We start from the raw sequence: 27,951 nt of genomic DNA, 5'->3' as shown, positions 1-27,951 counted from the left end.
TTTCCTGTGGTATCACAAATCTTGAGATTATCACCTTGTTGGAAGAATCTGTTTTAAGTGATTAATACAAAAGCAATAGCAGAATATAGATCAGTGGTACTCAGCCATGTGCCATGGAGGGCCAAGAGTATGCAGGTTTTCATTGCAATCGGACTCCTTAATAGGTGGTTTCACTGTTTGGTCCTCCCCTTTGGTTGGGGGTGTGCTACTCTGCGAAATCAGTTCGTGTGGAGACCGATTGGAAGGAAAACCTGCATACTATCTGCCTGTCATAGCACATGGCTGTGCACCACTGGATGTATGGAACGCTTTAATTCACACTCCGGAGCAGTAGGTGGCGGTGATGCAACTCAAAGTTGGATGTCAACCGCAGTTGAAACACAGGAAGAAGAAGAAGAAAAAAAAGGTGATTTTACAGGAAGAGGCATGGTAGTGCAGAAGAGGGGGATTTCATAGCTTTTGGTCGTGGTTGCTTTAAACACACATGTGGTATGTCCGCGTCCCTCACTAGTCACACGATGCTGTCAGCTGATGCTTGGTGACGTGAACCCGAACCCGTTCAGACCTGAGGATGGCGGAGCGGGATCAGCCGCCGGAGGTCTCACAAACTTTGGACTCCTGCGGAAAGGCATCCCGTCAGGATGAAAACGGACACGGTGACAGTCCGGATGAGACTCTCTCGCCCACCTCGGTGATATACTTTAAAGAGGCTTTAAACTCCTCCAACGTGAGGTTTGCCAACGCAGGACCGTCTTCTCCCGCCCCGCTTCGTCATTATGAGCTCCAGATTGAGAAAACAAGGTCCAAGTCCAAAAGTAAGGGTTTGTAAAAGTTGGCTAACTGAGTACACCTCTGCTAACTATCTACATGCAGTATAACTCTGGATAAGTGTCGGACCGTTTACCAGAATTGATAAACTGGGATTACGTTGTTGAAACACACGTGCCAACTAACCGTCGCTGGCTAGCTAGCAAGTGTTATTAGGTATGTTTTGTAAACGCTCCGACAAGCCCGTCAGCGGAATTTGTTTGCCGCTAGCGTGAAATTAATTTAGTTTGGGTGTTTTAACAGCTACTTGTGTTTTAATGGCGGTTGACATCCAGCTTTGGAAGGTGTATTATTGCCACCACTGCTTCGGATTATCGAAGTGCCGTGGAAGCTTTTTGGATATAAATATACATAATCGTGTTTCCTGTAATTTCCCGTCTGTAAATTGTGTTATATTTCACTGCAGTTTCATGACCACGAACCGAGTAGCGTTCCCTTGCTAGTTTATGTCTTGTTTTAGTTTAGTCGTACGTCTGTTCTCAGTCTAGTTTCCCTTCTGTTTTTCTTCAGCGTATGAACACATGCTCTTCCATCTTTATGAGTAAGCCTACTCTTACGCAGTGCCTGGCGATATCGAAAATACTGTTGTCACGACAACCATTCGGAATTTTACACTATCGATATACTACATCGTGATATCTGCTTACATGTGCCAAAATGCTATATTTAAAAATCCATCTGAGGTTCATCACATTGAGCTGTTTGGTAGCGTAATGTAATATGTCAAATCAAAACTAGTTTTCAAGTTCTCCCTCAGATATTTCAGACCTCATTTTATGAGAGATTTTTGATAATACATTCTTGTTGTCCTTAATTTAGACAACAAATGTGTTGCATAGCAATGTCCGCACTTCATCCTGATTATAATACTACTGAAATATGAGAAATATTGAATTATTGCCCAGCCCTACTCTGAATGACTTGCTCCATCTCTAAATGCTGTCAACGCTACAGAGTACTCTCATTTGTGAAACAGTGCGCTTTATGAATGGTTACCGGAACTACGTCAGTAATCCGCTTGCATTTATTTATAAAGCCAGTTCACTTTTATTTTCTTACAAATCTAAATGAATCTTATGCTGCATTTGATAAACAGCCTCCCATCTTGTGACTAGTTGAGATTACTGTCCGGCTGGTATTGCAGTTTTGTTTAGTTTATTTATTTATTTTTTGTGATATGTATTGCAATGTTAAATGATAATAAAGGAGTTACATAAATTTACCAAATAAAAGCAGTTTTTAACTTCAGTAGCTCCATTTGCAAATAAGGTCATACTCTGGCAGTGATTAGGGTGATTTTAGAGGGGGGGGGTGCCATAAGGCAGTTGTCCAAGCAGTCATTAGTTAAATCAGACTAAAAAACATTATTTATCAGATGCACTAGAATATTTTTCTTCAAGAGTCATCATAAAAAAGTGACCTTGATATGTTTCGTTTTCTATCAAGAAATAAGAGTTTTAGCCAATATGGCCAATGGGCCCAGTTTCCCTTACAATGCATCCTTTGCAGTGTGATTATTGTGTATGTGTAGCTATATTGCAACCTTGATTCTGAAATGATGAATTTACCCTAATATGAAATCTGGTAAGGTTGAACAGCTAAGGGCATCATTTCTTAGTTTCATTAACCTCAAAGGCAATCAACAGTCTGGTTTAACATTTACAAATGAGGACTTTTTGATCAGATTGCTGTTGGACTTGTCTTGCATGTCATGATGTTTTTGATAGACTTTTGTGTTTTTTCTTTGGTTTCCCTTGGGGATAGCCATAGACGGAGGGTTGTGTGTGTTCCTGTTTTTCTCTCTTTTTTTTGTAGTGCGACAACAAAAATAAAATGTGTTCAGTTCTCTCCCTCATATCAAGCTAGCTGTCCATCTCTACATTTTGTGGAGTGTTTTCTTTTGTTTTGAGTCTTGGCCGCTTGAATGGACTGACCAGCACCCGACATTATTATTTGCTACTGAGATTATTGTGTGTGGTTTGAGTCTTTAGCATGGTTTTAGTCTAACAACTTTAAATCTGGAGAAGGCCCATTGTCTGTGAACAGGTTAATGATAACCTACGTCACATGAACAGCACTGCCCGTCATAATGGGCTTAATGGGTAACAGTTTACTAACATGGAAGATGCTATTGCCTTGTTTACCATATGTTTACATGACTAAGGGTTAACAGTCTTGTCTTTAAAATACTGGTGATTTATGTAGATTAGTAGTGATCAAAGTTTAAACTGTCTTCAAATTTTAGTTCACACAGCATATTTCTTACATTATAATACAATGCAATTTCCTTTAAGTGGCAGTGCACAGCTTAAAAGAAGGTAAAAAAAGAAAAGAACATGGAATGGAAAAAGTTATGCAAATAAAAAATAAAGCTTGCTAACATGGAGTGAAGACAATATATAACAAAATAACAAAATGGAATGACATGAATGAAAATATATTGATTAGAACAGACAGAACATGTAATTGATCAACAGCAGATCAAGAGTTCATGAATAAAAGTAGAAGAGGTTACCCTATAGGTGAAAGTAGGATTTTAAAAAGATGTTTTGAGTAAACACTTAAAACGCTTGAAAGTTAATGTTGAAGTAAGTGTCTGTTAAACCCTTTAGGACCAGATCCACAAAACACTGCTTCACCATGAGTCTTAGTTGGTGACTGAAGGATGTTAATGTCACATTTTCACTCCAATGCACTTGAAATGTGTTACTTACATATTTGGCCAAAAGATGTAAAGCTGAATACGCTTGAGTGATTGTTAAGCCACTGGTTGTCTGTATAACTTACATCTTAGAATGTATCAGCACAGTGTAGTACACTTAGTGAAATCACATATTAGTATATGTCAATATGGTAAAACACAAATTAAGGTTTTAATTCAGTAGTGTGACAACAGTTATATTATTCAAGGAAACTATATATGTGTGTTTTGTGAGCTGTAGTGGAGTCCAAACATTGCATTCTGCATTGGTTGCCTGCATCTGTTGGTCTCTGTGAAAAGAAATGCTGATGTCACTGAGCTGCCAGTTCAACCAATGACTTATTGAATAATGGGCTTTTGTTTCAAGGCAGGGAGTGTTGTTGATCCTTCAGAGATGGAGGAGTCCTCTGCTGCATCATTAGCATCAGCGAGGTAGTCTGGGGACCCCCACCTCTATCCCCCTACCCCCCTTCCTTTTTACGCATGCACCATCTGTTCACGTGACATTCGTTCCTCTACCCAGCATATTTGTCAGCCATCTTGGTCAACACCCACCCCAGTGCATTCACTGCGGTGCACAAGCAGTCCAATCAGAAAGAACCAGTGTCAAGCTGACCATAGGAGGGGTTGTGATTTTTTAGCACAGTGCTTTCTTGCGTTTTTGAATCCCCAGGGCCGCACAAAAGAGCAAGCAGAAGGTTGTAAAGGAGGAGTAGAAGGAGGGAGGGCTGGGCACTCTCAAGGCAGCAGCGTTTTTCTCTTGACTCATTTCTATAAGGAAGGAGGAGAACAAGAATGCAGGCATAAAAGGGAAGGAGAGAAAAGAATACAGCATCCTCTCAAGCACCTGCTAGCCATTCCGGTTTCATCTTTTTCTCTTTTTATGTTTTAATTTTTTGTTTGTTTGGATGTTCCTTTTCATCCTCTGCTGTTGGATGAGTTTCTCCTACAATCAGATATAGGATTCTCTGTGTCTCTCCCCCCACCGCTCAAGCCAGATATTTTGGGCCCTTTCTTTGCGCTTGGCTTTTTTTTTTTTTTTTTTTTTGCAACAAAAGCTGCACCCCTCTCGCTCACTCGGCGGTGTTGGCTTTGCCTCGCATCAGCTGAGTCATCATGTCTGACCTGATGCCTCAGAGCGACGCCCCGACCCCCACCACTGACAAGATCACCCAGGCGGCCCGAGAGACCATCTACCTCTGCAACTTCCGCGTGTCTGTTGACGGAGAATGGCTCTGCCTACGCGAGCTGAACGATATCTCCCTAACTCCGGACCCCGAGCCGGCCCACGAAGGTAAACGCCATCGCGTTAGCCCCGGTGTCCATAGTAATGTGTGGCACGCTGGGATTTAAGATTTTAAGCTAGGGCGTGGTGATGGGGGCTGGTCCCCAGAAGCTGCATATCATCCAAATTATGCTACTAATGTATTACATTAAGACTTGTTCAACTGGATTTGAAACAGACATAGCTTGATGTTTTTAGTAGTGGCATCAGAGGAATTGTTGGAAGCTGTTGGTAGGATGACTTGGTGCTTGTAAATAAGGTGCTTCCGGGTAATAAATCTACCCAGGAGAGCAGGACGGTGAAACAACCTCTAATTGGCATGCTCAAAATTTATCCAGGAAACTGATGATCAACTTAGTTTCGTTTTTCAATACGTCATTTTGTTTTCTATTGTTTTCAGCCTATCCTAATGCACCGCGGTCAGCCAATCACCTAGCAAAAATAGGTTTGCACATTGCTGATGTCCACTCCCAGCAGCCTAAACAAGGACAGGCTGTAACCTAATCCAAATATTATACCTGACAACGAACAAGCAATTTGTTTCATATGGGTACATGTTCCAGTTTTAAGTTGGCTTACAGTGTATGATTAGGTGATTTTAAGTTTCCTAGGGGGTGTGACAATGAATGTGTGGTCATTGGCATACAAATTCCTTGTGTGGTATGCCAAACCTGCCGACAGAAGGAGTAAAAAAAAAGAAAAAGAAAAAAAAAGACAATGAATGTGTGATTAAATTATTTTGTTGTCCCCAGTTCTTGCTACTGTTTTTCAGTGCAATTTGAGTTGTAATCCGAATGGATTTTATACTCTGTCATCAGTTTTGGAGGCAAAATATGAGTCTGGACTTCACTCACACCCACTGTTGTAAGACTGAACCACACAAGTCATTTAGCCAACGACTCTCAAAAACAGTTAATGAGTCGTTGTGTTGACATTCAAGATACCGTTGCAGTGCCATGGGCTAATTGTTCTCTTGAATAGTTGATTAATTACAAATCGTTAATGTCATCAATTAATTCGCAGCTGTTTGTTTTACCAACCTGTTTTCTCTGTATTGCTTGACCAGAATAAACCCACTGCATCGTTAATCACTTTAAAGTGTTTGTTTTATGGCAGTCGTGAAGCAGTTTTGGTTGACATTAAGGCAATGGGTGACATGAGCCCTCTAATCTTTTCTCATTTCATTTAAGTGTGGGAGGAGGAGGGCGCAAAAGAAGTAAACACCATATTGATGGTTGATAGATAAACATTCTGTCCTAATTAGGTATATGGTAGATAATTCTTACAACTGCCCTCATTTTTTCAAACCAATGTCACTGAAAGAGTAGCAGCAACTATAGCACAGATATGTGTAAGAAGATTATTCCAAGCCTATGTGAGCAAGTTGATGTCCACACTAAAATTTTTATTATTTAAACACAACGTGCATGAAGAGTCCCTCAAGCATTGTCTGGGTGAAAGGGTTTCATATTTAATGGCCTGATGCTACTTTCAAATCACGCAGATTGACAAAATATTGGAATAGTATATAGGAGATTTCATATCTTCTTTTTAGAAGATTCATCATTATTTTAGAGGTTGGGTGTTTGTTAATCAGAATTTTATGTATTGTCTGGGACAAGCTTGCTAAGTAATTACTAAATATAAAACTATGCTTGTTGTAGTATGTGCACGTGTAATTTTCTTGTTCTTTGACAATAAATGCTTATAGTTGGAAGCTTAGGCCTATCTATGTGTTAAGAGCAACATTCAACAGGGTAAGCTCTCAATACAGTCTGTGTACACATAATATATGTTCCTCAAGCTTTGAACTAATCTTTATTAAAAGTTCATTGGAATTGGCTGTGATGACTATGATGACACGGTGTGATAATATTGAATTGGTGATGTCATCCGGCTTGAGGATCAGGAGACAGCTTCGTTTTCTCTGTCTACAGTTGATTGACCTAGCTTGCTGTGTCTGGTGATTTTCAATGCCACGGAGCGGTCAACATCTCTGGCCTTGGGTGCTCTCTAGTCATTACTGTCTAGTCTAAGTGTAGCTGTTGCACCTAGCCAAGACATTCTGCAGACTTCAAGGGAGGAATTATTTCATAACCCGCAGGCCTTTTCGCTTTTGTTTTAGAAGTGAAGCTGTCGGATAGATGCTTTTTGACATTAGTTTCTCTTGGCAAAGGAGATATTTTTGAACACATTTGTCAGTGCTGTGATCCGTGACAGAGCACTGCAATACGATCCCAACTACACCCCCTCCTAACTGATATCCCTTAATGACTATGCTATTGTTGTTGTGTACCCTATAAGTATTATATGTATTTGTTGGGAACACAGAGCCACCATGCTGTACCGTTAACAAATGCCACCAATCTGGTTGTGTGGTTATAAAGTTTCCGGAATCTTGAATCTTCTTGAATCTTGATCTGACCACTAATGAGTAGACCGAGGAAAGACTGTAAAACATTATAAGAATCGGCACTGGCAAAAATGTTCCTCATCTTAATCGTCTGTTTGCAGTCCGCTGATTTAATTATCTCGGGCTGCTGGTGCCTCGGTGATACCAACAGTAAAAAAGAGAAGCTAGGCCTTGAAAATCAAAGCAACAAGTATTTTTTATGGTTCGCATCCGAACCAGTTGTAAAATTGTAGATGATGGGAGAAAGTGGATGTGAAAATTAACACATCAGAAGCAAAAAGTGTGTGATTAACCTACTCCTGTGGAGATTTTATGTTAATTATATTATATTAGATTGCACCCCACATTTTAGAATCCACAAATAAACAAAAATCAAGATTGTGTTCCCCTTGAAGTTGTGATATGTCTGTGACTGTGTATGTCACTGTTTGTGGTTGGCTGAAATCTTATATAATAAATGAAAAGACATTGGCAACTCGAGAGTTGGCCTAATATGGGATGAGTGCAATAGGCTGTAAGATGGAAGCGATGGACGTGCTCTGTGTCATTTGTGGGAATCGTAGCACATGAAAATATGAGTCCACTGCATCCTTTGAAAATATACATGTTTATTACCAAGAAATAAATACTGTATTAATTGAATATACTTACGTATTAGATTTTTGTTTATGTATCTTCATAAGGGTCTCTTGTCTAAAATGTTCATCATCATGTCTTCTCTACTTTAAACTACTACTACTACTACTTTCAGCTGTTCCCGTTAGGGGTCGCCACAGCGGATCATGCATTTCCATTTCTTTCTGTCCTCTGCATCTTCCTCTGTCACACCAGCCACTTGCATGTCCTCCCTGACCACATCCAAAAACCTCCTCTTTGGCCTTCCTCTTCCCTGGCAGCTCCATATTCAGAATCAGAATACAGCATCCTTCTCCCAATATACCCAGCATCTCTCCTCCACGCATGTCCAAGCCATCTCATTCTTGCCTCTCTTGCTTTGTCTCCAAACCGTCAAACCTGAGTAGTCCCTCTAATATAATCGTTCCTAATCCTGTCCTTCTTCGTCACTCCCAATGAAAATCTTAGCATCTTCAACTCTGCCACCTCCAGCTCCGTCTCCTGTCTTTTTTTCTTCCCCACTTTAAAAAAAAGATGTAATTCATTCTAGAATTTGTCAATATCAACTTTATAATGATCTAGGAAAATTGATCTTTTGTAGTGTTTTGCATACATAATCAAAGTACAGTATGGGGGGAAAAATTGACCACATTCTTAGTTTAGAAGCAAAATAAAATGACAGATAATGTAAGATATTTCTTTATAACTAAATACTTAACCTACTAAACATACAAATGTTGTAATTTCATTTAAAGCTGAAATCCATGATTTCCCCAGTCTGTCCTCCCTCTGGTAGTGAGAAGAACTACAAATAAGGTGTAGCAGCCATTATTGCTTGTGTGCCTTCAGCTCAGCAGTAAACAAATCTTACACTTGTAAAGATGGATCCTTGGACCAAAGCTAACACAGACAATCCAATGTTTTACAAACTACATCAACCTATATGGGAACACTGTTGTACTGTAATATTGATTGTAGAATTGGTAGATTACCTGTCTATACCCATCTAATCTTTTTTCCTGATTAAGTAGGAATGTATTTGCTGCTGCACCAGTGTTCGACCCACCTAAAAACGGTCAGCTCCCAAATAAAAACCACTTCAATTGCGGTATATGGAGAGTGTCTGCAACCATGGTAAAAACGCCAGATAGTATTATGTGACCTGGCTCCATGGTCCAGGTGGGAAAAAAATACTTTATCGAGAACATTCTCAGATTTCAACTTCAATGAAAAGTACACAAAAGTATTTGCAAAACTGGTTTAGGCCAACCGATTTAGTAGGTCATTAAGTAAGCCGTGTCCAGCTGCCGGCAGCAAGCCTCAAGACGTGCCTCAAAATCAAAACATACTCAGCATTTAATAAAATATAACCTTTAGCAGGTGCCTGACCTGCACTATTGGCACCAATAAGTAAATAATAATGGATTACATTTAAATACCGCTTGAAAATAAAAAACATCAATGGGGTTGTCTGGCAGAAACAGGCTAATATGGTATTTTATGCATCCATTAAATCTTTGCCAAGTGTGACAATTTTTTTGTCTTTGAAAAGGTGGGATAAATGAACATGAATTAATTCAGAAACTTTGTTAATCTTTAATTTTACACTTTTACATCAGTTGAGACATCAATTATCGTAAATGGGGTGAATATGAGCTTGGTGGGTATTAAATGATAAGCCTACTCCTACTTTGGACTTATTAGAAATTACCATGCAAGCACTCTAGTGGGTGTGCATGCTCTAAATAGAGCCTAATGATTTTGAGCAGGTCTCAAGCAAATCTCAGTAAATTATACTTTGTCACAGAGATTATATGATACTTTATTAAACACAACTATTCTGGTATGAAATGGAAGAAGTCCATGAATAATAAATTATACAGTTTAACAGGGCCCATGAACATGCCCTGTTTGTTACAGTCCAATAAATTGTTGGATTGTCAAGTTCGCTATGTATGGGTCATTTGAGGAAAGAGAAAATACTTCTCAAAATCAGATGCACAAGCTAACAACCGCTGTCACCACATGTGAGATGGCTGACCCTGAACTGCCTCCAAGGAACACTGGAGGAATACAACTAACCACCTCGTCCGATGACTGTAGCCAAGAAAACTGAAACACAACCTCCCTCTGTCACGGTTTAGAGAGTGGTTTTACAGAATATATTTGTTACCCTTGGTTCCTCATTTGAATTATTTGGAGAGAGAAAAGAAACAAGTAGAACTAGGGCTGGGCATTAATTCAATATTATTGTTTGTCATCTTTCAGTGGTATTTTATGGAATGAAATTTGGATGCTGTCATATTGTGATGCAACATTTTGTCTAAATTAATGATTATGAGAAGTTATTACCTGAAATTTCTCACAGAATGACATCTAAATTATTTGAGGCAGTATTATTTGAAAACTAGTTTTGGTTTGATGTTATACTTTACATTACTAAACATTCCAATGTGATGAACCTCAGTTGGATTCCTAAACATGGTATTTCTGCATAAGGAAGCGGATATTGTGTTGTATACACCGATCAGCCAAAACATTAAAACCACCTGCCTAATATTGTGTAGGTCCCCCTCGTGCCGCCTAAACAACTTTGACCCATCGAGGCATGGGCTCCACAAGACCTCTGAAGGTGTCGTCTGATATCTGGCACCAAGACGTTAGCAGCAGATCCTGTAGGTTGTGAGGTGGGGCCTCCATGGCTCAGACTTGTTTTTCCAGCACATCTCACATATGCTCGATTGGACTGAGATCTGGGGAATTTAGAGGCCAAGGTAACACCTTGAACTCTGTCATGTTCTCAAACTATTCCTGAACAATTTTTGAAGTGTGGCAGGGCGCTTTATCCTGCTGAAAGAGGCCACTGCCATCAGGGAATACCATTGCCATGAAGGAGTGTACTTGGTCTGCAACAATGTTTATGTAGATGGTACATGTCTAAGTAACATCCAAGTGAATGCCAGGATCCAAAGTTTCCCTGCAACACATTGCCCAGAGCATCACACTGCCTCCGCTGGCTTGCCTTGTTCCCATAGTGCATTCTGGTGCCATCTCTTCCCCAGGTAAACGAGGTATCCGGCCGTCCACATGATGTAAAAGAAAATGTGATCAGACCAGGCCAGATCAGACCAGGTCAATGCTCAGGTGCCCATTGTAGGAGCTTTCAGCAGTGGACAGGGGTCCTCATGGGTACTCTGACCAGTCTGCAGCTACACAGCCCCATACACAGCAAGCTGTGATGCACTGTGTTCTGACACCTGTCTATCATAGCCAGCATTAACTTTTTCCACAATTTGAGCTACAGTAGCTTCTGTGGGATCGGATCAGATGGGTTAGCCTTCGCTCCCCGTGTACATCAGTGAGCCTTGGGTGCCCATGACCCTGTTGCCGGTTCACCGGTTGTCCTACCTTCGAATCCTTTTGGTAGGTACAGACTGCTACATACCGGGGACACCCCATAAGACCTGCCATTTTGGAGATGCTCTGACCCAGTTGTTTAGCCATCACAATTCAAAGTCGCTCAGATCCTTACACTTTACCATTTTTCCTGCTTCCAACAGATCAACTTCAAGAACTGACTGTTCACTTGCTGTCTAATATATCCCACCCCTTGACAGGTGCCATTGTAACGAGATAGTTATTCACTTACTTGTCAGTGGCTGATCAGTGTATATCGATATGAGATATTGTGTAAAATATCATGTAATTGTTATGACATTTTCTATATCTCCCAGCACTACCCACCAGTGTCAAAAATCAAGAGTCTCCACTATTTACTGGGATGTTAACCATTCCAAGCGCAACACAGACTGCCCACTGCATCACACATATACACACACACGCAGAGTTTTCAACAAGTTAAAGTCTGATTTGGTGCTGCTGCTAGACTGTTGGCAGAGTTATGGCAATTGAAAATTGTAGGATTATGTTCACCCTAGTGCTAATTTATTTATCTATTTTTCATGTTTCTCTCTAGATCCCAAGGATCCAATTGCAATCGAAAGACTTAATTTGATGAACATGGCCAAATTGAGCATCAAGGGCCTGATCGAGTCAGCTCTCAACCTCGGCCGCACGCTTGACTCTGATTATGCTCCTCTCCAGCAATTCTTTGTTGTGATGGAGCATTGCCTGAAACATGGGTTGAAAAGTATGTACAGCATTCTCCAAGATATTGTCCTGCAAGGAAGTGTTTGATTTACAGTTCTTATGTTGGTCTGTAAAGTTGAAGTGTATGGAAAAGAAATTTCCATTATTTCTAGGTTTGAGAGTGTTTGCTCACTGCTCAAAAAATCTGGAAAAGATATATAGAAACTAGGCATGGCGAAGAATAATTGACCCACCAATGTTTGTCACTGTCTAACCACATCGATCAAATTTAACAAATTAAAGAAGTTACACTGGCATTGTTACCAAACTTGTCTTGAACAAGCTACATTCAAAACATATTCTTGAACATGCTGACGGTTCTAAATAAAAACATAATTTACAGTTTTTGTTTGGTTACCACCAGTGTTGCATTTTATTTGGAGTTGTTTATATTCAATCAGCTGACTCGTGAAGTGATTCTCATTATTTCATTTAAGTTAAACAAGGAAATTGACATTTAGCAATGGTCCAGATACTAAATATGAAGTCTCTCGTGATTTTTTCCCCTCGCGTCTCTGGAATAAATGCAGTTGAGCCCTGCAAACTTGTGCATCCCAAGAAGACACATTTGTTGTTAATTCTCATTGTGGTCTTTGTTGGCTGTGAGAAATAATCTCCAGTTAAAGAAATCATCTACAACAGTTCTGGAAACGTTGATTTTTTTTTTTGTCTTATTGTGAATGTGATAGCCTACATATGGAGAGATTTCAGTTCCCTTCCCAAGAAACCCAACTTTCTATCTGATATGTTGTTGATTCATTGATGCAAACACTGACCCAAAATGTTAATTTTTAATAAACCACTTCCTCTCAATCATCAGCCAAGAAGACATTCCTTGGGCAGAACAAGTCATTTTGGGGGGCATTGGAGCTGGTGGAGAAGCTGACCCCTGAGGCAGGGGAGATCACTGCCAGTGTAAAAGACCTGCCTGGCCTCAAGTAAGTCTATTCCACTCAGTCCGTAGAGAAATTATATCAGATTTCCCCGTACCCAAAAGTTGAGTTGAGTATTAATGAGAACAAATCGCAGATGTTCCCTTCGTAAATGTATTCTAATCAAGGATTCTGTTTTTTTTTCCCACACAGAACACCTCTGGGAAGAGGGCGTGCCTGGCTCCGATTGGCCTTAATGCAGAAGAAACTCTCTGATTACATGAAGACCATCATCAACAGAAAGGACCTCCTTAGGTCTGTTAGCTAAGTCCCGCTGGCTTCTAAAATTTTACCTGAAGCTAATGATTTCTCATCTCATACCTATAATTTAAAATATGTTGTAGGAGATAAGATATGAGACAAGTAACACTTGCCTACACAACTAGGAGTAATTTGCAGACAATGATTTTGTGATTATCACACCTGTCTGCCCTCTACAGTGAATTCTACGAGCCGAATGCCTTGATGATGGAAGAAGAAGGGGCTGTGATCGCTGGGCTGCTTGTTGGACTAAACGTCATTGATGCCAATCTCTGTATGAAAGGAGAAGATTTGGATTCACAGGTCACTTCACTTTGCAATGTGGTTCACTTTTCCATAGGACTGCCAAGAGATCGGGTTTAAGACATGTTCCTCCTGCTTGGCAAAGTGCTTAAAAATTATAGCTCAAAAGCTACACAGAGTTTTGTATTTGGTTAAGCTTCTTTGGATTGTTTTGATCATATTTATGTGAAAAATTTTGCACTTTATTTTATTTAGACTAAATCCTATTGCCCTCATCAATAGCTGCCCTCATCAATAGCCAGCCACCTTCAAACTACTGAGAAACCACTTCTTCATGCTATATTCAGCATGTAGTAGTCGTCTTCGCTAGTAGAGTTTGTTGGTCTTATTATCTTGTCATGAAATGGCATGCAGTGTGATGGCATTGTAAGCTAGTCTTGTAACATAAGAACATGGCTGTATAGCTACTCTAATGAGCACACTTTGGTGATGGAAGCTGAAAAAAGTCTGCTTATCTAAATACATTAAAATAATTGTCCCAAACTTTGGTATTTGACAATATAACTAGACTTGTATTGAAATGCCATGCACATCCTGGATGGGGATGAGGTTATTTTAGTTATGCACACACACAACCCTGGGGCCAAATGTATAAAATTCTGTGTATATTTAGGTGTAAAAATCTGTGTACACACAAAACAGGAAACAGATTCATTTGAATCAGATTCATAAAACCTCACGTACGTCTGTTCCCACGTGTTTTTTCCTCATTCATCTCAATCACCCTGAAATTGTGTGCAAGTGCACAAGCTTTCTGACATTGCCCACAATTTACAGTAAATGGCTTCCAACACACCCCCAATTCCCTGGTTTGCATATGTAAAGGGTCAGCATTTAATTTAATTTTGAGGAGAAATGGCAGAAGCGTTTAAGAAGCAATTGAAGAAGAAGAAGCACAATTTTACCGACTGAACTTGAAATAATGGTTGATCAAATTGACAGAAGAAAACCTGTATTATTTGGAAGCCCAAGCTCTAGCATGACCAACAAAATGAAACAAGTTGAGTGGCAGGAAGTTATTAGAGCAGAGAACGCCGCTAGTTCTGAGCCACGGACCCTGGAGGAGATTGTAAAAAAGTGGTCTGATTTCAAGCGTGAGGCCAAGAAGCGCATTACTGGGCACAGTGTTAGTTTGCGAGCTACTGGAGGAGGAGAAGGGACCCCAGCGCTCTCTCCACTTGATGAGCGCATAGCTTCTACCCTGGGCCAAACTGCCATTACTGGCTTTGTGCCTGATGAGTTAGGAGACACAGATACACCTGCCCAGATGGAACTTGGTAAGTCACCCAGTTTGAATGTTATTGTAATCGGACTTGCAAAAAAGACTTAGTTTGTCCCTTCTTACAATGTAGAATATTTTATTCACAGATTCTGATGAAGAACCTGGTGCCTTCAGCAAAAAGGTTGAGGTTCGGGGGAGAAAATCTGGTGCGAGTGCGCCATAGTCATCGCCTGTCCAGACATGTGCATGTGTCCTCACTGACCGTGTCTTTGGGTCACAAAACGAAATTGTAAATTGTATTGATAATGTTGCCATGGAACTGAGGGAATTGCAAGCGACACTCATGGAATCATTAATGAAATAAGCTGTACACTAAAAGAACTATAGAAAAATAAAAAAGGTATCCATCCTCTACTTGTTTCATAAAACACACACAATGTTCACTTGACTTATCATGCTTACAGTCACTGCATCATATCAAGACTTAGTTGGACTGCTACTGCAACTGGCTGGTGTTCTGCATCGGGTTCAATGGGGGGGGGCAGCAGGTCTGATGTGTTCAGATGGGAAGGGGACTGCATTCCTCACTGCCAGATTGTGCAATACAGCACACACCCTTAGTCTACCACCTACGGCATTCACCTGTGGCACAACCATCTCCCTTTTAAAAGCCCAATGCAACACTACCACAGAGCGCACATGGCTGGGCACCACATTATAGTGCATCTGTTATGCGCTCTGGGGGTTTGTAAATGATGTAAGTAGCCATGGCTTCAATGCATACCCATTGTCACCTGAGGGTATAAAATGTGTGCATTTAATGGTTTAAATTGTGTGAAACGGAAACAGCATAATTATCAAAGCCATGCAGTAATTAATCACATCTTACCAAGAAGCCATCCATTTGGCACTGCTCCAGCTTGAAATCTCCCCACACAGCTTTAAAACAGTATAAATGAATTGTGGCTTGACCAAGGCCATTTGGCAACCACATTTGTAAGCATCATTTTGCACATCACAAAATATCTGGACATTGATGGAGTGAAAATTTTTCTGATTCTTCTTCTTCTTCTTTCGGCTTGTTCCCTGTTTCCCAGGAGTTGCCACAGCAGATTTGATAGTTTCCATCAGTACCTTGTGAAGGCACAGCACCAATGGTGGTCTTGTCAAAAACTGAAAATTTTTCTGATTAACATAAACAAATTAATCCTCCCAAGGTGCCCTTATTGCAAAATGTGTGCAGTCAATAGCTCCGATTAAATTTGGGAAATCCGAAATCGCTGTAAATTGCATTTTGATGTTGGCCTGTTCAGCTGCTGTGTAAGGGAACTTGCATGTATCTATTACTCAATGAAATTATGCCACTCCACACCATGGGTATAACCTGGCTCAGGGCAGATTGGGATATCCCTGATCTGTCTGCAAGCTCCTCCTGAAACGTCACCACTGCCAAAAAGGCAATTGTTGTTAATACCTGTAGATAGATGGGGATAGCATGGTTTCTCTGAGAGTGCTGTTCCAGCACAGGGCCCAGTTCAGCACACAATTCCAAGAAAACAGCTCTTGGAAATTGAAAGCCGTGCATTAGCCAGTCATCATCCGTACAAATCAGTACAGTCTCTTACGACTTGTTCTCACCTAAATTGTGCAATAGCAATAACTTCCAGCAACACCAAAGCAGCCATTGTATCATTTGACACAGCCATTACGCATGGCTACAGCCTTTATAGTGGTGTTTTAAAGACCTGTTAATTGGTCACACCTGAAGGTGTAGGTTATTCTTACTCCCCAATGATACAGAATCTACTACTACTTTCAGCTGCTCCTGTTAGGGGTCGCCAGAGTGGATCATCCGTTTCTGTCTATTCCTGTCCTCTGCATCTTCCTCTGTCACACCAGCCACCTGCATGTCCTGTCTCACCACATCCATAAACCTCCTCATTGGCCTTCCTCTTTTCCTGTTCCCTGGCATCTCCATATTCAGCATCCTTCTTCCAATATACCCAGCAATCTCTCCTCCACACATGTCTAAGCCATCTCAATCTTGCCTCTCTTGCTTTGTCTCCAAATGTCCAACCTGAGCTGTCCCTCTAATATCCTATTTTTAATCCCCAATAATACAGAATAATAATCTTTATTTATATAAAGATCATATATGTGTTTATAATTATTATAATGCATAGTGACAAACATATTTATTCAAGATAGAAAAAAATAGGGCTTGTCAAAAAAAGGCTAGCTACTCACACCACTATGTAATCATAGTGAAGGTTTTTTTTAAATCATAGATTATATCTTAGCACTGTAGTGAAAGAAAAAAGCGCTAAATAAAATTTCACCCAAATTCACACTTTTATTATCTTTTTTTGCCAACTCGCAACATCACACTAATCATATTCAAAAGACTACATGCTGTGAAAGATGTGTGCCGATATGCACATTCTCACCACCTGTGGATTTTTATACATTTGGAAACCTGCATGGAAAGTGGCGTAAGTACACTTTTCGTGTGTACGCATGGTTTATACATTTGGCCCCTGGTGTCATCCAGTAATTACTCACTTTCAGATTTGATTTATTATTAATGGTTATATTTGTAATTTATCAACACTTGTTCTGGTGTTTGTTCATTTTAATGTCGCTGTTCCTCATTGACAATATTTGTCTGAGAAACACATTTGTCCATTGAAAATGCCTCTGCAGGTGGGAGTTATAGACTTTTCGATGTACCTCAAGGATGGAGGACACAGTAGCAAGAGCACAGAAGGGTGAGTACTGCCTTTGTGTGTGTGTGTGTGTGTGTGTGTGTGTGTGTGTGTGTGTGTGTGTGTGTGTATATATATATATATATATATGTATATAAATAAAACTTTGTTAAAAGAAATGTTCAACGGTAGGAGAAGTGCTCAACAAATAAGGAGCAACATTGAAAACCGATGATTGCTTTTGGCATGAAACAGGCTTGTACTGTCTATTAAAGAATTTACTGGAATCACAGGAATACATATTCCTTGACCAAAGTATTGTCATACAGGTTATTCCAGTCCTAAGAATGTCTAGATCCACATCACTTTTTAATTTGTGTTCCACATTTGTCTTGGTGTCAAACAGCATTTGCTGCTTATTTATGATTGGTGATTGGATTCAGGCACTTGTACACAATCTGCTTTCTTTGGATCTATACCAAACACTTGTCTGCTTCATCCTGAATTTTTTCTACCTATGGTATCAGTTTTAGCTCACATCCCATGTCTTACGTTTCCTGTTTCCACACTGACAACCATTTTTGAAAGCTTAAACCTGACACAGCAAGAAGGCTTCCTGCCTGTCAGTGATGGGATGGGCCAGTTGCATGAGACTGGTTTACTTGCTACCACTCATTTAGAATATTTCAACCCTCAAACAGTGGCCTGATAAAGAATCCACCTATCAGTGATGATTTCTTGTTTTGCTGTGTTCTAATATAGAAATTTATTTAAATGTTTTTTTCCCTACTCTTATAGAAGTATTTTGTATTAACAACTTAAATTGGGCCAGGTGTATTCAGTGTTCATGAGCTCACACTAAATGAATATATAAACAAGGTCCACCTACATTGAGTTTGAATCTGTGTGTTCAGTTGCTAGATGACATATTAGCTTTTTGAGGTGTCACAACTAAAACATCAAATCAGTCATGTTGTTAGAGGTCAAAGCTGGAGAAAGATTGGCAGAACTTTGAATTTGCTTCAGGAGCACCTTAAAGCCCATTGTAACAAAATGGAAAATATATGGAAAAACCCATACACCACCAGATACATGAGGGAAATGACCCAAAGCACACAACAGAAACTTAGGAACAACTTAAAAGGAGATTAACATTCAGGAATGGCTCAGCCAAAACCTAGATTTAAATCCTATTGGAAAATCTGTGGCATGACCTGAAAATTGCTGTCTACCCACACAGTGTTAAATTTGGCAGAGGTGGATCAAATTTGCGTAGAGGAACAAGGAAAAAAAGTCGACAATCTCACTACAGATATACTTGAAAAGACTCGCAGCTATAATTGCTGCTAAAGACCTATCTACAAATTATTAAATCTAGGGGTTTAATCCTTATGGTACCGATTTTCAAGAACAAGGGCGATGTGCAGAACTGTAGCAACTACAGAGATATAAAGTTGATCAGCCACAGCACGAAGATATGGGAGGCTAATAGAAGCTAGGTTAAGAGGAGAGGTGACGATTAGCGAGCAGCAGTATGGTTTCATGCCATGAAAGAGCACCACAGATGCGATGTTTGCTTTGAGAATGTTGATTGAGAAGTATAGAGAAGGCCAGAAGGAGTTACATTGTGTCTTTGTAGATTTAGAGAAAGCATATGACAGGGTGCTGAGAGAGGAGGTGTGGTATTGTATGAGGAAGTCGGGAGTTGCAGAGAAGTATGTAGGAATGGTGCAGGATATGTATGAGGGAAGTGTGACAATGGTGAGGTGTGCGGTTGGAATGATGGATGGGTTCAAGGTGGAGGTGGGATTACATCAAGGATCAGCTCTGAGCCCTTTCTTGTTTGCAATGGTGATGGACAGGTTGACGGATGAGATCAGGCAGGAGTCTCCGTAGACTATGATGTTTGCGGATGACATTGTGATCTGTAGCGAGAGTAGGGTGTAGGTTGAGGAGAGCCTGGAGAGGTGGAAGTATGCACTGGAGAGAAGAGGAATGAAAGTCAGTAGGAGCAAGACGGAATACCTATGCGTGAATGAGAGGGAGGACAGTGGAATGGCAAGGATGCAAGTAGTAGCGGTGACGAACGCGTATGAGTTTAAATACTTGGGTTCAACTGTCCAAAGTAATGGGGAGTGCAGAAGAGAGTGCGGGCAGGGTGGAGTGGGTGAAGAAGAGTGTCAAGAGTGATTTGTGACAGAAGGGTACCAGCAAGAGTTAAAGGGAAGGTTTACAAGATGGCCGTGAGACCAGCTATGTTATATGGTTTGGAGACAGTGGCACTGATGAAAAGACAGGAAGCAGAGCTGGAGGTGGCAGAGTTGAAGATGCTAAGATTTTCATTGGGAGTGACGGAGAAGGACAGGATTAGGAATGATTATATTAGAGGGACCGCTCAAGTTGGACCGTTTGGAGACAAAGCAAGAGAGGCAAGATGGAGATGGCTTGGACATGTGTGGAGGAGAGATGCTGGGTATATTGGGAGAAGGATGCTGAATATGGAGCTGCCAGGAAAGAGGAAAAGAGGAAGGCTAAGGAGGAGGTTTATGGATGTGGTGAGGGAAGACATGCAGGTGGCTGGTGTGACAGAGGACGATGCAGAAGACAGGAAGAGACCGAAACGGATGATCCGCATAAATATCCAACCCCCAATTCCAAAAAAGTTGGAACAGTATGGAAAATTCAAATAAAACCAAAAAGGAGTGATTTGTAAATTTACTTTGATTTGTATTCAAACAAAAACAGCATAAAACAAATTGTTACATGTTTCGCGTTATCAACTACATTGTTTTTTGAAGATATATGTTTATTCTGAAATTGATGCCTGCAACATGTTCCAAAAAAGTTGGGACAGGGGCAGTTTAGGACTAATAATGATGTGACAAGTTGAAATAACAAGGTGATGTGAAACATTGATGTTAAACAGGTGAGGCAATCGTGTTATAGTATGTAAGGAGCCTCCAAAAAAGGCAGAGTCTTTCAAGAGCAAGGATGGGTCATGGATCACCGATTTGCGAACAGATGCGCCAGTGAATAAACCAGCACTTTGAGAACAATGTTCCCCAAAGACAAATCGGTAGGATTTTGGGCTTTTCACCCTCCACAGTGCACAATATGATTAAAAGATTCAAGGAATCCGGTCAAATCTCTGCATAAACGGCAAGGCCGAAAGCCACTTCTGAATGCATGTGATCTGTGATCCCTCAGACGTCACCATTTTAAAAACCGTCATGCATCTGTAATGGATATCATAACATGGGCTCGGGAACACTTCGGTAAACCTTTTGTCCATCATGCTGCTGCATCCACAGATTTAAGTTAAGGCTTTACTAAGCAAAAGCCATACATCAACATTGTCCAGAAGCGCCACCAACTTCTCTGTGCTCAGTCTCATCTGACATGGTAAGAAGCACAGTGGAATCGTGTTTTATGGTCTGACGAGTCAACATTTCAGATATTTTTTGGAAAAAACGACTGTCGTGTTATCCGGGCCAAAGAGGAAAAGGACCATCCAAGCTGTTGTCAGCGTCAGGTCCAAAAGCCAGCATCTGTCGTGGTATTGGGGCGTGTCAGTGGCCATGGCACAGGTAATTTGCACATCTGTGAGGGCACCATTAATACAGAAAGAAATGTACAAGTTTTGGAGCAACATATGCTGCCATCTAGATGCTGTCTTTTACAGGGACGTCCCTGCATTTTCCAACAGGACAATGCCAAATCACATACTGCCCAGATTAAAAGTGCATGGCTGTGTAAACAGAGTGCAGATTCTAGATTTGCCTGGCTGTAGTCCTGACCCGTCTCCGATTGAGAATGTGTGGCGCATTGTGAAGCACAAAATTTGACAACGATGGCCCCATATACTTGCACAGCTGAAGACCTGCACAATGGATGAATAGGGGAAAATTCATTCCACTTGCTAAACTTAACCAACTGGTGTCTTCAGTGCCCAAAACGCTTAATATATTTTGATAATGTGAATGGCTATGTAAGCTGATAATCATCCATCCATCCATCCATCCATTATCCAAACCACTTATCCTGCTCTCAGGGCTGCGGGGATGCTGGAGCCTATCCCAGCAGTCATTGGGCGGCAGGTGGGGAGACACCCTGGACAGGTCACCAGGCCATCACGGGACCGACACACACACACACACATTCACACCCAGGGACAATTTAGTACGGCCGTTTTATTTATAACTTTATAAGTTAGAAACTTTATAACTATTAGAAATGTAGAACTCGGATTTCTTGGTCAATGTAGCACGCACTGAGGAAGATATTGCTTCGAGTGACTACACTTATTAACACTGATCATCAACATAAAAAGTGGCAAAGTTTACCTTTAACACTAGCCAGTCACTTAATGCGGGTAAATGTTGTCTTTGGCAAGCAAATTAAACCAAGCAAATTAGTTTGTTGTCACTTGCCTTGACTTGAGCAATTTGACTCAAATTTGAATTGACTTGAGCAAAACTTGAGCAGTTGTATAAAAATAAACTACAGTAAGAGTATGGAGAAAAAATAGGAATAAACTATTAAAATGTAAATAAGATATAAAGTGTATAAAAAGAATATAGTCTATGTATGTAAAGTGAACTCTAGTATGTACAGAAAAGTGACAAGTGAAATGCACGTATGTGTCAGTCCTGGTTGAATAGCAGCGGTCTGTGGAATAATGCATGTGGTATGCATACACATACCTTTTGCATACTGACATTGTGCATGCTAAAGTCTGCATACTATTAGTAATGTGGTGTGAACAGTGTGGACAATTGGCAGATGCTTACAATGTTAGTGTTGTAGGATGAACGCCATTTCCTTCTCCTGCCCTGTACTACTTTCTGTCTCTGTTGCCAAGCCTGTGAAACTCGGAGGTTTACTGTAAAAAGTTAGCTTGATTAACCGATATCTGAAAAAGACCTATTAGAAACACAGAAAAATAGACATTTTCAATTTCTTCTTCATAAAATAACTGATAAACATGATTTGTGAAATCCTTCAACAGAAAATGTCCAATGTTGTTTAATTTTTGCAATTAGTAGATGATCACAAAGGTATACAACCCGTTATGACATGATGTCAGTAATCAGTGAAAGCACTTTGTTGCTTGCTTGTATGATGAATCACATTGATCATGACAATTACTGTTTCCTCACTGTTTAACACTTGTGTTTCCTTTTCTTGTGCCACAGTGATGGCCAGATCACAGCAATTCTTGACCAGAAGAATTATGTTGAGGAGCTGAACAGACATTTAAGGTATGTTAGAAAACCCTCCTAAATGTACCCGCCACACACACTCTTCAGCAGCAGTCATTGTAGGGCTTGACAGCAAATGATATATTCAGTTGTCTGTGTCTATCCATAGTGCATCAGTAAATAACCTCCAAGCCAAGGTGGATGCTTTGGAAAAGTCTAATACAAAGCTAACAGAGGAGGTGAGTCTTGCTGAGTTTAAGATTTTTCCACCCAAGGGTTTATTCAAGCATTTCATCCCATTGAGAAACTGTCTTCCAATTATATCAGCCCCTCCATTTCTGTGCATGCGTGCTGATACCATTTGTTTATGCAAAGTCTGTTTTCTTTTTGTTTGTTTTTTTTAAATCTTATTTTTCGAAGCTTGCAGTGGCAAACAACAGGATCATTACCCTACAAGAAGATGTGGAGAGAGTAAAGGAGGAGAGCTCTTACCAACTGGAGTCCAGTAGGAAGGTGAGTACATTATGAGCTTGACTTTTACTCATGATTATGCTGTTTTTTCATGTTTAATAATGGATATCAATAATGGATATATGGGAGGGGAAAAAAAGGAAGGAGTTAACTGACAGTAGCTAGGAGCTATATGCTAGTCTGTTCGTATATGATTGAAGGATAATAAATGGTAGAGTTTAAAAAACAGTTGGAATGATAGAGAAGATTAGCATGGCCCCTGTGCAAGGATGACAGGCAAATCCGTGGAGTGTTCCTCATTTTCATGTCTAAAATCATTTTTCATCATTTTGATAGTATTTGGTATAATGATGTAATAAAGACCTCTAGTGGTGAGTTGTGTAATAAAGTACCAATTAATTATGCTAGCCTGAAACAAACTGACCATAAAATGCCATTGAAAAACCCAGTTTACTATGTTTGAGTGTTTTGAAGGATGTTAGAGGCCGTGCATCTATTTTGGTTTATCAAAGTGTTTAAAGCATTTTTGGATGGTTATATCACCTAATAGGCTTAAGTGGATGTAAACACCATGAAACTGTAACATAGCATTTCCAGCACTGTTTTTATCCTACGTAAGAGTTTCAAAGTGTTTTGTTTTCAATAAAATATGTAAACACTAAATAATAATAATAATAATAGATATCAAGTATTGGACTCATGTGGGGCTCACTATCCAGTGCATCTTGATGTAGTTAATGTGTTACTCGGTGATGGAAGTTTATTTGTCTTGACTCAACTGGGTATTGCTGCATCCTGATGCAGATGCACTGCGTTATGATGAGGCGATCATAGTACATGTAGTCTTTACCCATTTTGCAGAATGAATAAATTACGCATGTGGGAAAGAAAAGGAATGTTGTTTTGCCTGACTTTTTATTTGCTTCATTGGAGATTTTTCTTATAACAGGTTTAACACTTTTTCCTCGCAAATGGCATGCAGATTTTTAACACTGCTGTTCAATACAACATTGTGACAGGTAGAACAGATATTCTAAATTGTCTGCTTAGCCAGGCAGTAGTTATTTCTTTGAAATTCAGAACAAAGTGTAATTTCCCCAAGAAGAAGTTAATGTCCTAGATTATGTGAATGCCATTTAATGCCAACATTCAAATGTTATTCCTTTGCCTTGGGACAGTTCAATCTGTATCGGTGAGCATTAATTACTGTCTCCCATAGACAGAAATGAGAAAGAAGAGGTTTTCCTGTTTCTTTTAGTGATGATGCCATACTGATGTTCAGTATGTGATATGGTAATTATGTATGGCTATGCATGCATTTTAGGTTGACAACCGATGATACTGTTAAGAAAAGACCGATATGGTTTGTTCCATTCCAGAGTATTCCATTCGTAGAGGATGTGTCTATCACATCACTTCATTTGTGCATGTTGCAGTGTGTATATTCATGGATACTGTGCTATGAACAAAAGCGTGAAGCAACAAATCAAGTTTGCATTACTTTATTTGTATTTAGTCTTTCGCCTGTTTTCCCTGACAGAAACTTTTCACCTGGAAGTACATATTTTATAGAGCATTTTTCCATCCATCCATTATCCAAGCCGCTTATTCAAATCCGGGTCATGGGATGTCACGGGATGCTGGAGCCTATCCCAGCAGCCATTGGGCATACATATGTATACTATATCCATCCATCCATTATCCAAGCCGCTTATCCGGATTCAGGTATATATATGGAAAAAAGTATTGGGACACCTGGCCATTACAACTACAGGAGCTTTTATGACATCCAATTCTAAATCCATAGGCATTAATATGGAGTTGGTCCCCCTTTGCAGCTACATATAACGGCTTCCACCCTTCTGGGAGGGCTCTCCACAAGATTTTGGAGTGTGTCTGTGGGAATTTTTTCCCATTCATCCAGAAGAGCATTTGTAAGGTCAGGCACTGATGTTGGACAAGAAGACCTGGCTTGCAATCTTCCATTCTTCTTCATCCCAAAGGTGTTCAATGAGGTTGAGGTCAGGGCTCTGTGTGGGCCAGTCAAGTTCTTCCACACCAAACTCACCCAACGATGTCTTAATGCACCTTGCTTTGTGCACTGAGGCACAGTCAAGCTGGAACAGAAAAGGGCCCTCCCCAAACTGTTCCCACAAAGTTGGAAGCATGGAATTGTCCAAAATGTCTTGGTATGCTGAAGCATTAAGCTTTCCCTTCACTGGAACTAAGGGGCCTAGCCCAACCCCTGAAAAACAACCTCATACCATTATCCCTCCTCTACCAAACTATAGAGTTGGCACAATGCAGTCAGGCAGGTAACGTTCTCCTGGCATTCGCCAAACCCAGACTCGTCCATCAGACTGCCAGACAGAGAAGTGTGATTCGTCACTCCACAGAACATGTTTCCACTGCTCCAGAGTCCAGTGGCAGTGTGCTTTACACCACACCATCCGAGGCCTGGCATTGTGCTTGGTGAAGTAAGGCTTGCATGCAGCTGCTCGGCCATGGAAACCCACTCCATGAAGCTCCTGGTGCACAGTTTTAGTGCTGATGTTAATGCCAGAGGAAGGTTGGAACTCTGCAGTTATTGAGTCAACAGAGCATTGGCGACTTTTACGTACTATGTGCCTCAGCACTCGGGGATCCCGCTGTGTGACTTTATGTGGTCTGCCACTTCGTAGCTGAGTTGCTGTTGTTGCTAAACGCTTCCACTTTTCAATAATACCACTTACAGTTGGCCGTAATTTCACGAACTGACTTATTGCAAAGGTGGCATTCTATGACAGTACCACACTTGAATTCACTGAGCTCTTCAGAAGGACCCATTCTTTCACAAATGTTTGTAAATGCAGACTGCATGGCTAGTGGCTTGATTTTATACACCTGTGGCAATGGGTCTGAATGAAACACCTGAATTCAATGATTAAGAGGTATGTCCCAATACTTTTTTCCATATAGTGTGTGTGTGTGTGTGTGTGTGTGTGTGTGTGTGTGTGTGTGTGTGTGTGTGTGTGTGTGTGTGTGTGTGTGTGTGGAGAGGGAGAAAGAGCGTTTTTTGTTTTTCCCCGAAACCGTCAACGGTGTTGAAGTGCTCAACTAATGAGGAGTGGAATATCAATACAGATGCAGGAAAAAACGTTTTAATACATAGCAGTACAAGCCTGTTTCATGCGTTGCGCATTCATCAGCTGCTAATGACTCGTCCATCCATTAGCAGCTGATGAATGCACGACACACGAAACAGGCTTGTACTGCTATGTATTAAAACTTTTTTCCCTGCATCTGTATTAATTTATATATATATACATATATATATATAGCTTACGGCATGAAACAGGGTTGTACTGTTTCATAAAGAATTTACTTGACTCACTGGATTATATATAAAATCCAGTTATTACTAGTCCATCATCCCTATAGAGTCCAACATTGATGTCCAGGTCCTGTAGTTGAGACAACAAATACATTCCAACTTAGTTTACAAGTTTCCGCCCCGTCAAAGCTGCCCATGGTTACATCAGATTTACTACTACCTTTTTTCTGCCAGGGGTTTCCATTGTGGTACAAAAGTGAGTCCTTCGCTTGGTATATAATGTCTCTGTCTTGCTCGGATATCACTGTGTGTTTTGCGGCAAAATCAATGGCTTTGGATAGTAACTCTTTGCTTATGGAGGGGTAGAACTCACAGATCAAAACATATGAATTATATATATATATATATATCATCATTATGGAAGACATGCAGATGGCTGGTGTGACAGAGGAAGACGCAGAAGACGGGAAGAAATGGAAACGGATGATCAGCTGTGGCGAACCCTAACGGGAGCAGCCGAAAGTAGTAGTAGTAGATATATATATATCATCATTAATGCAAAACATGATCTGTGCGTTTCTTTACCTAATAGGTTTTTCTGTTTTCTCAGGCACTTAAAAGCGATTCCTCAGCGGATGGACAAGTGCTGGTTGAAACGCGCAAGCAGCTCAAAGAGGAGACTCTGCTTCGACTGGTCAGTTAATGGGCTATTTTATATTCTTCTGTAATTCACACTGTAGCTAAATTATCGGGCCAGTAATAGAGGTCATCAGGATTAACATTTTACAGTAAGTGGAAAAAGTATTAGGACATCTATGTGTGTTTCCAATCATAACATGATAATGGCATCAGTGTTGACCCTCACCTATTAATTCTGCTCACATATTTTACTTAATGAATTAAGACACTTGTTGCTTGTTCTCTCGTAGATTTACATTAAAATAAAGGTTAGGATCAATTACCTTTTTAAGTGAAAAACGATTTAGTAGCTCAGTTCTTGATCACACACTCCTTATACACATGCTGCGTAAAGAGTGATCTACTCTATGACCACTCGGTATCATCAGACTTAATGTCCTTTTGATTAGCTTTTGGATACTGCATCTTTCTGTAAGAGCAAAATTAAAAAAAAAAAGTCCTTTACCTTAATTAAAGCATATGGAGAGATGAGAGCATATAGATATTAAAGAGTAAATGTTATCAATAAGGGAATAAAAGGAAATCTGCTTATTTCTCTGTTGGATGTGTGTGTAAAGTTACACTCAAAATTGTTTCTTAAACAACTTGACGTATGCTATATTTTGTTTTGCGTGAAATAACATTGAACCAATTTATCCAGATTTCTTAGCCTGAGATCTGCACAAAACACATAACACAGGTAAAGGAAAATTAAAAGTTGTCGAAAATTCTGATGAGCCTGAAAGTAATTTGACCTAAATTGCATCACTGGCAAATAATTTTTAGCATTCAGTTTGTAGTTTTTGGGCTTGAACGGTAATTTCCAGTTAAATTAATTAGAAAGGCTCTAATTCAGCCCATTTTTGTCATCAAA

The 27,951-nt window shown here is 40.2% G+C and overlaps 1 protein-coding gene and 1 pseudogene across 4 annotated transcripts in view; both read left to right on the top strand.

Moving 5' to 3' along the window:
• The first annotated feature begins 426 nt into the window (after positions 1-426).
• The window catches only part of rufy3 (RUN and FYVE domain containing 3), a 45,116-nt gene continuing 17,591 nt past the window's right edge, over positions 427-27,951 (top strand). For all 4 annotated transcript variants that reach the window (XM_056279303.1, XM_056279422.1, XM_056279359.1 and 1 more), the window contains exons 1-10: positions 427-815; positions 11,819-11,992; positions 12,812-12,929; positions 13,077-13,178; positions 13,364-13,487; positions 17,413-17,477; positions 22,610-22,675; positions 22,785-22,854; positions 23,036-23,128; positions 27,010-27,093. In XM_056279303.1, the coding sequence (XP_056135278.1) occupies positions 572-815; positions 11,819-11,992; positions 12,812-12,929; positions 13,077-13,178; positions 13,364-13,487; positions 17,413-17,477; positions 22,610-22,675; positions 22,785-22,854; positions 23,036-23,128; positions 27,010-27,093 (1,140 nt within the window). In that variant the 5' untranslated portion in view covers positions 427-571. The remainder of the gene's footprint in view (positions 816-11,818; positions 11,993-12,811; positions 12,930-13,076; positions 13,179-13,363; positions 13,488-17,412; positions 17,478-22,609; positions 22,676-22,784; positions 22,855-23,035; positions 23,129-27,009; positions 27,094-27,951) is intronic.
• Positions 23,292-23,390, top strand: LOC130127646 (U6 spliceosomal RNA; annotated as a pseudogene).

The sequence above is a fragment of the Lampris incognitus genome, chromosome 1 (genome assembly GCF_029633865.1).
Source record: "Lampris incognitus isolate fLamInc1 chromosome 1, fLamInc1.hap2, whole genome shotgun sequence".
Taxonomy (NCBI): domain Eukaryota; kingdom Metazoa; phylum Chordata; class Actinopteri; order Lampriformes; family Lampridae; genus Lampris; species Lampris incognitus.
Note: the sequence above shows the minus strand (reverse complement) of the source record. Positions and strands in the feature narration are given on the sequence as shown.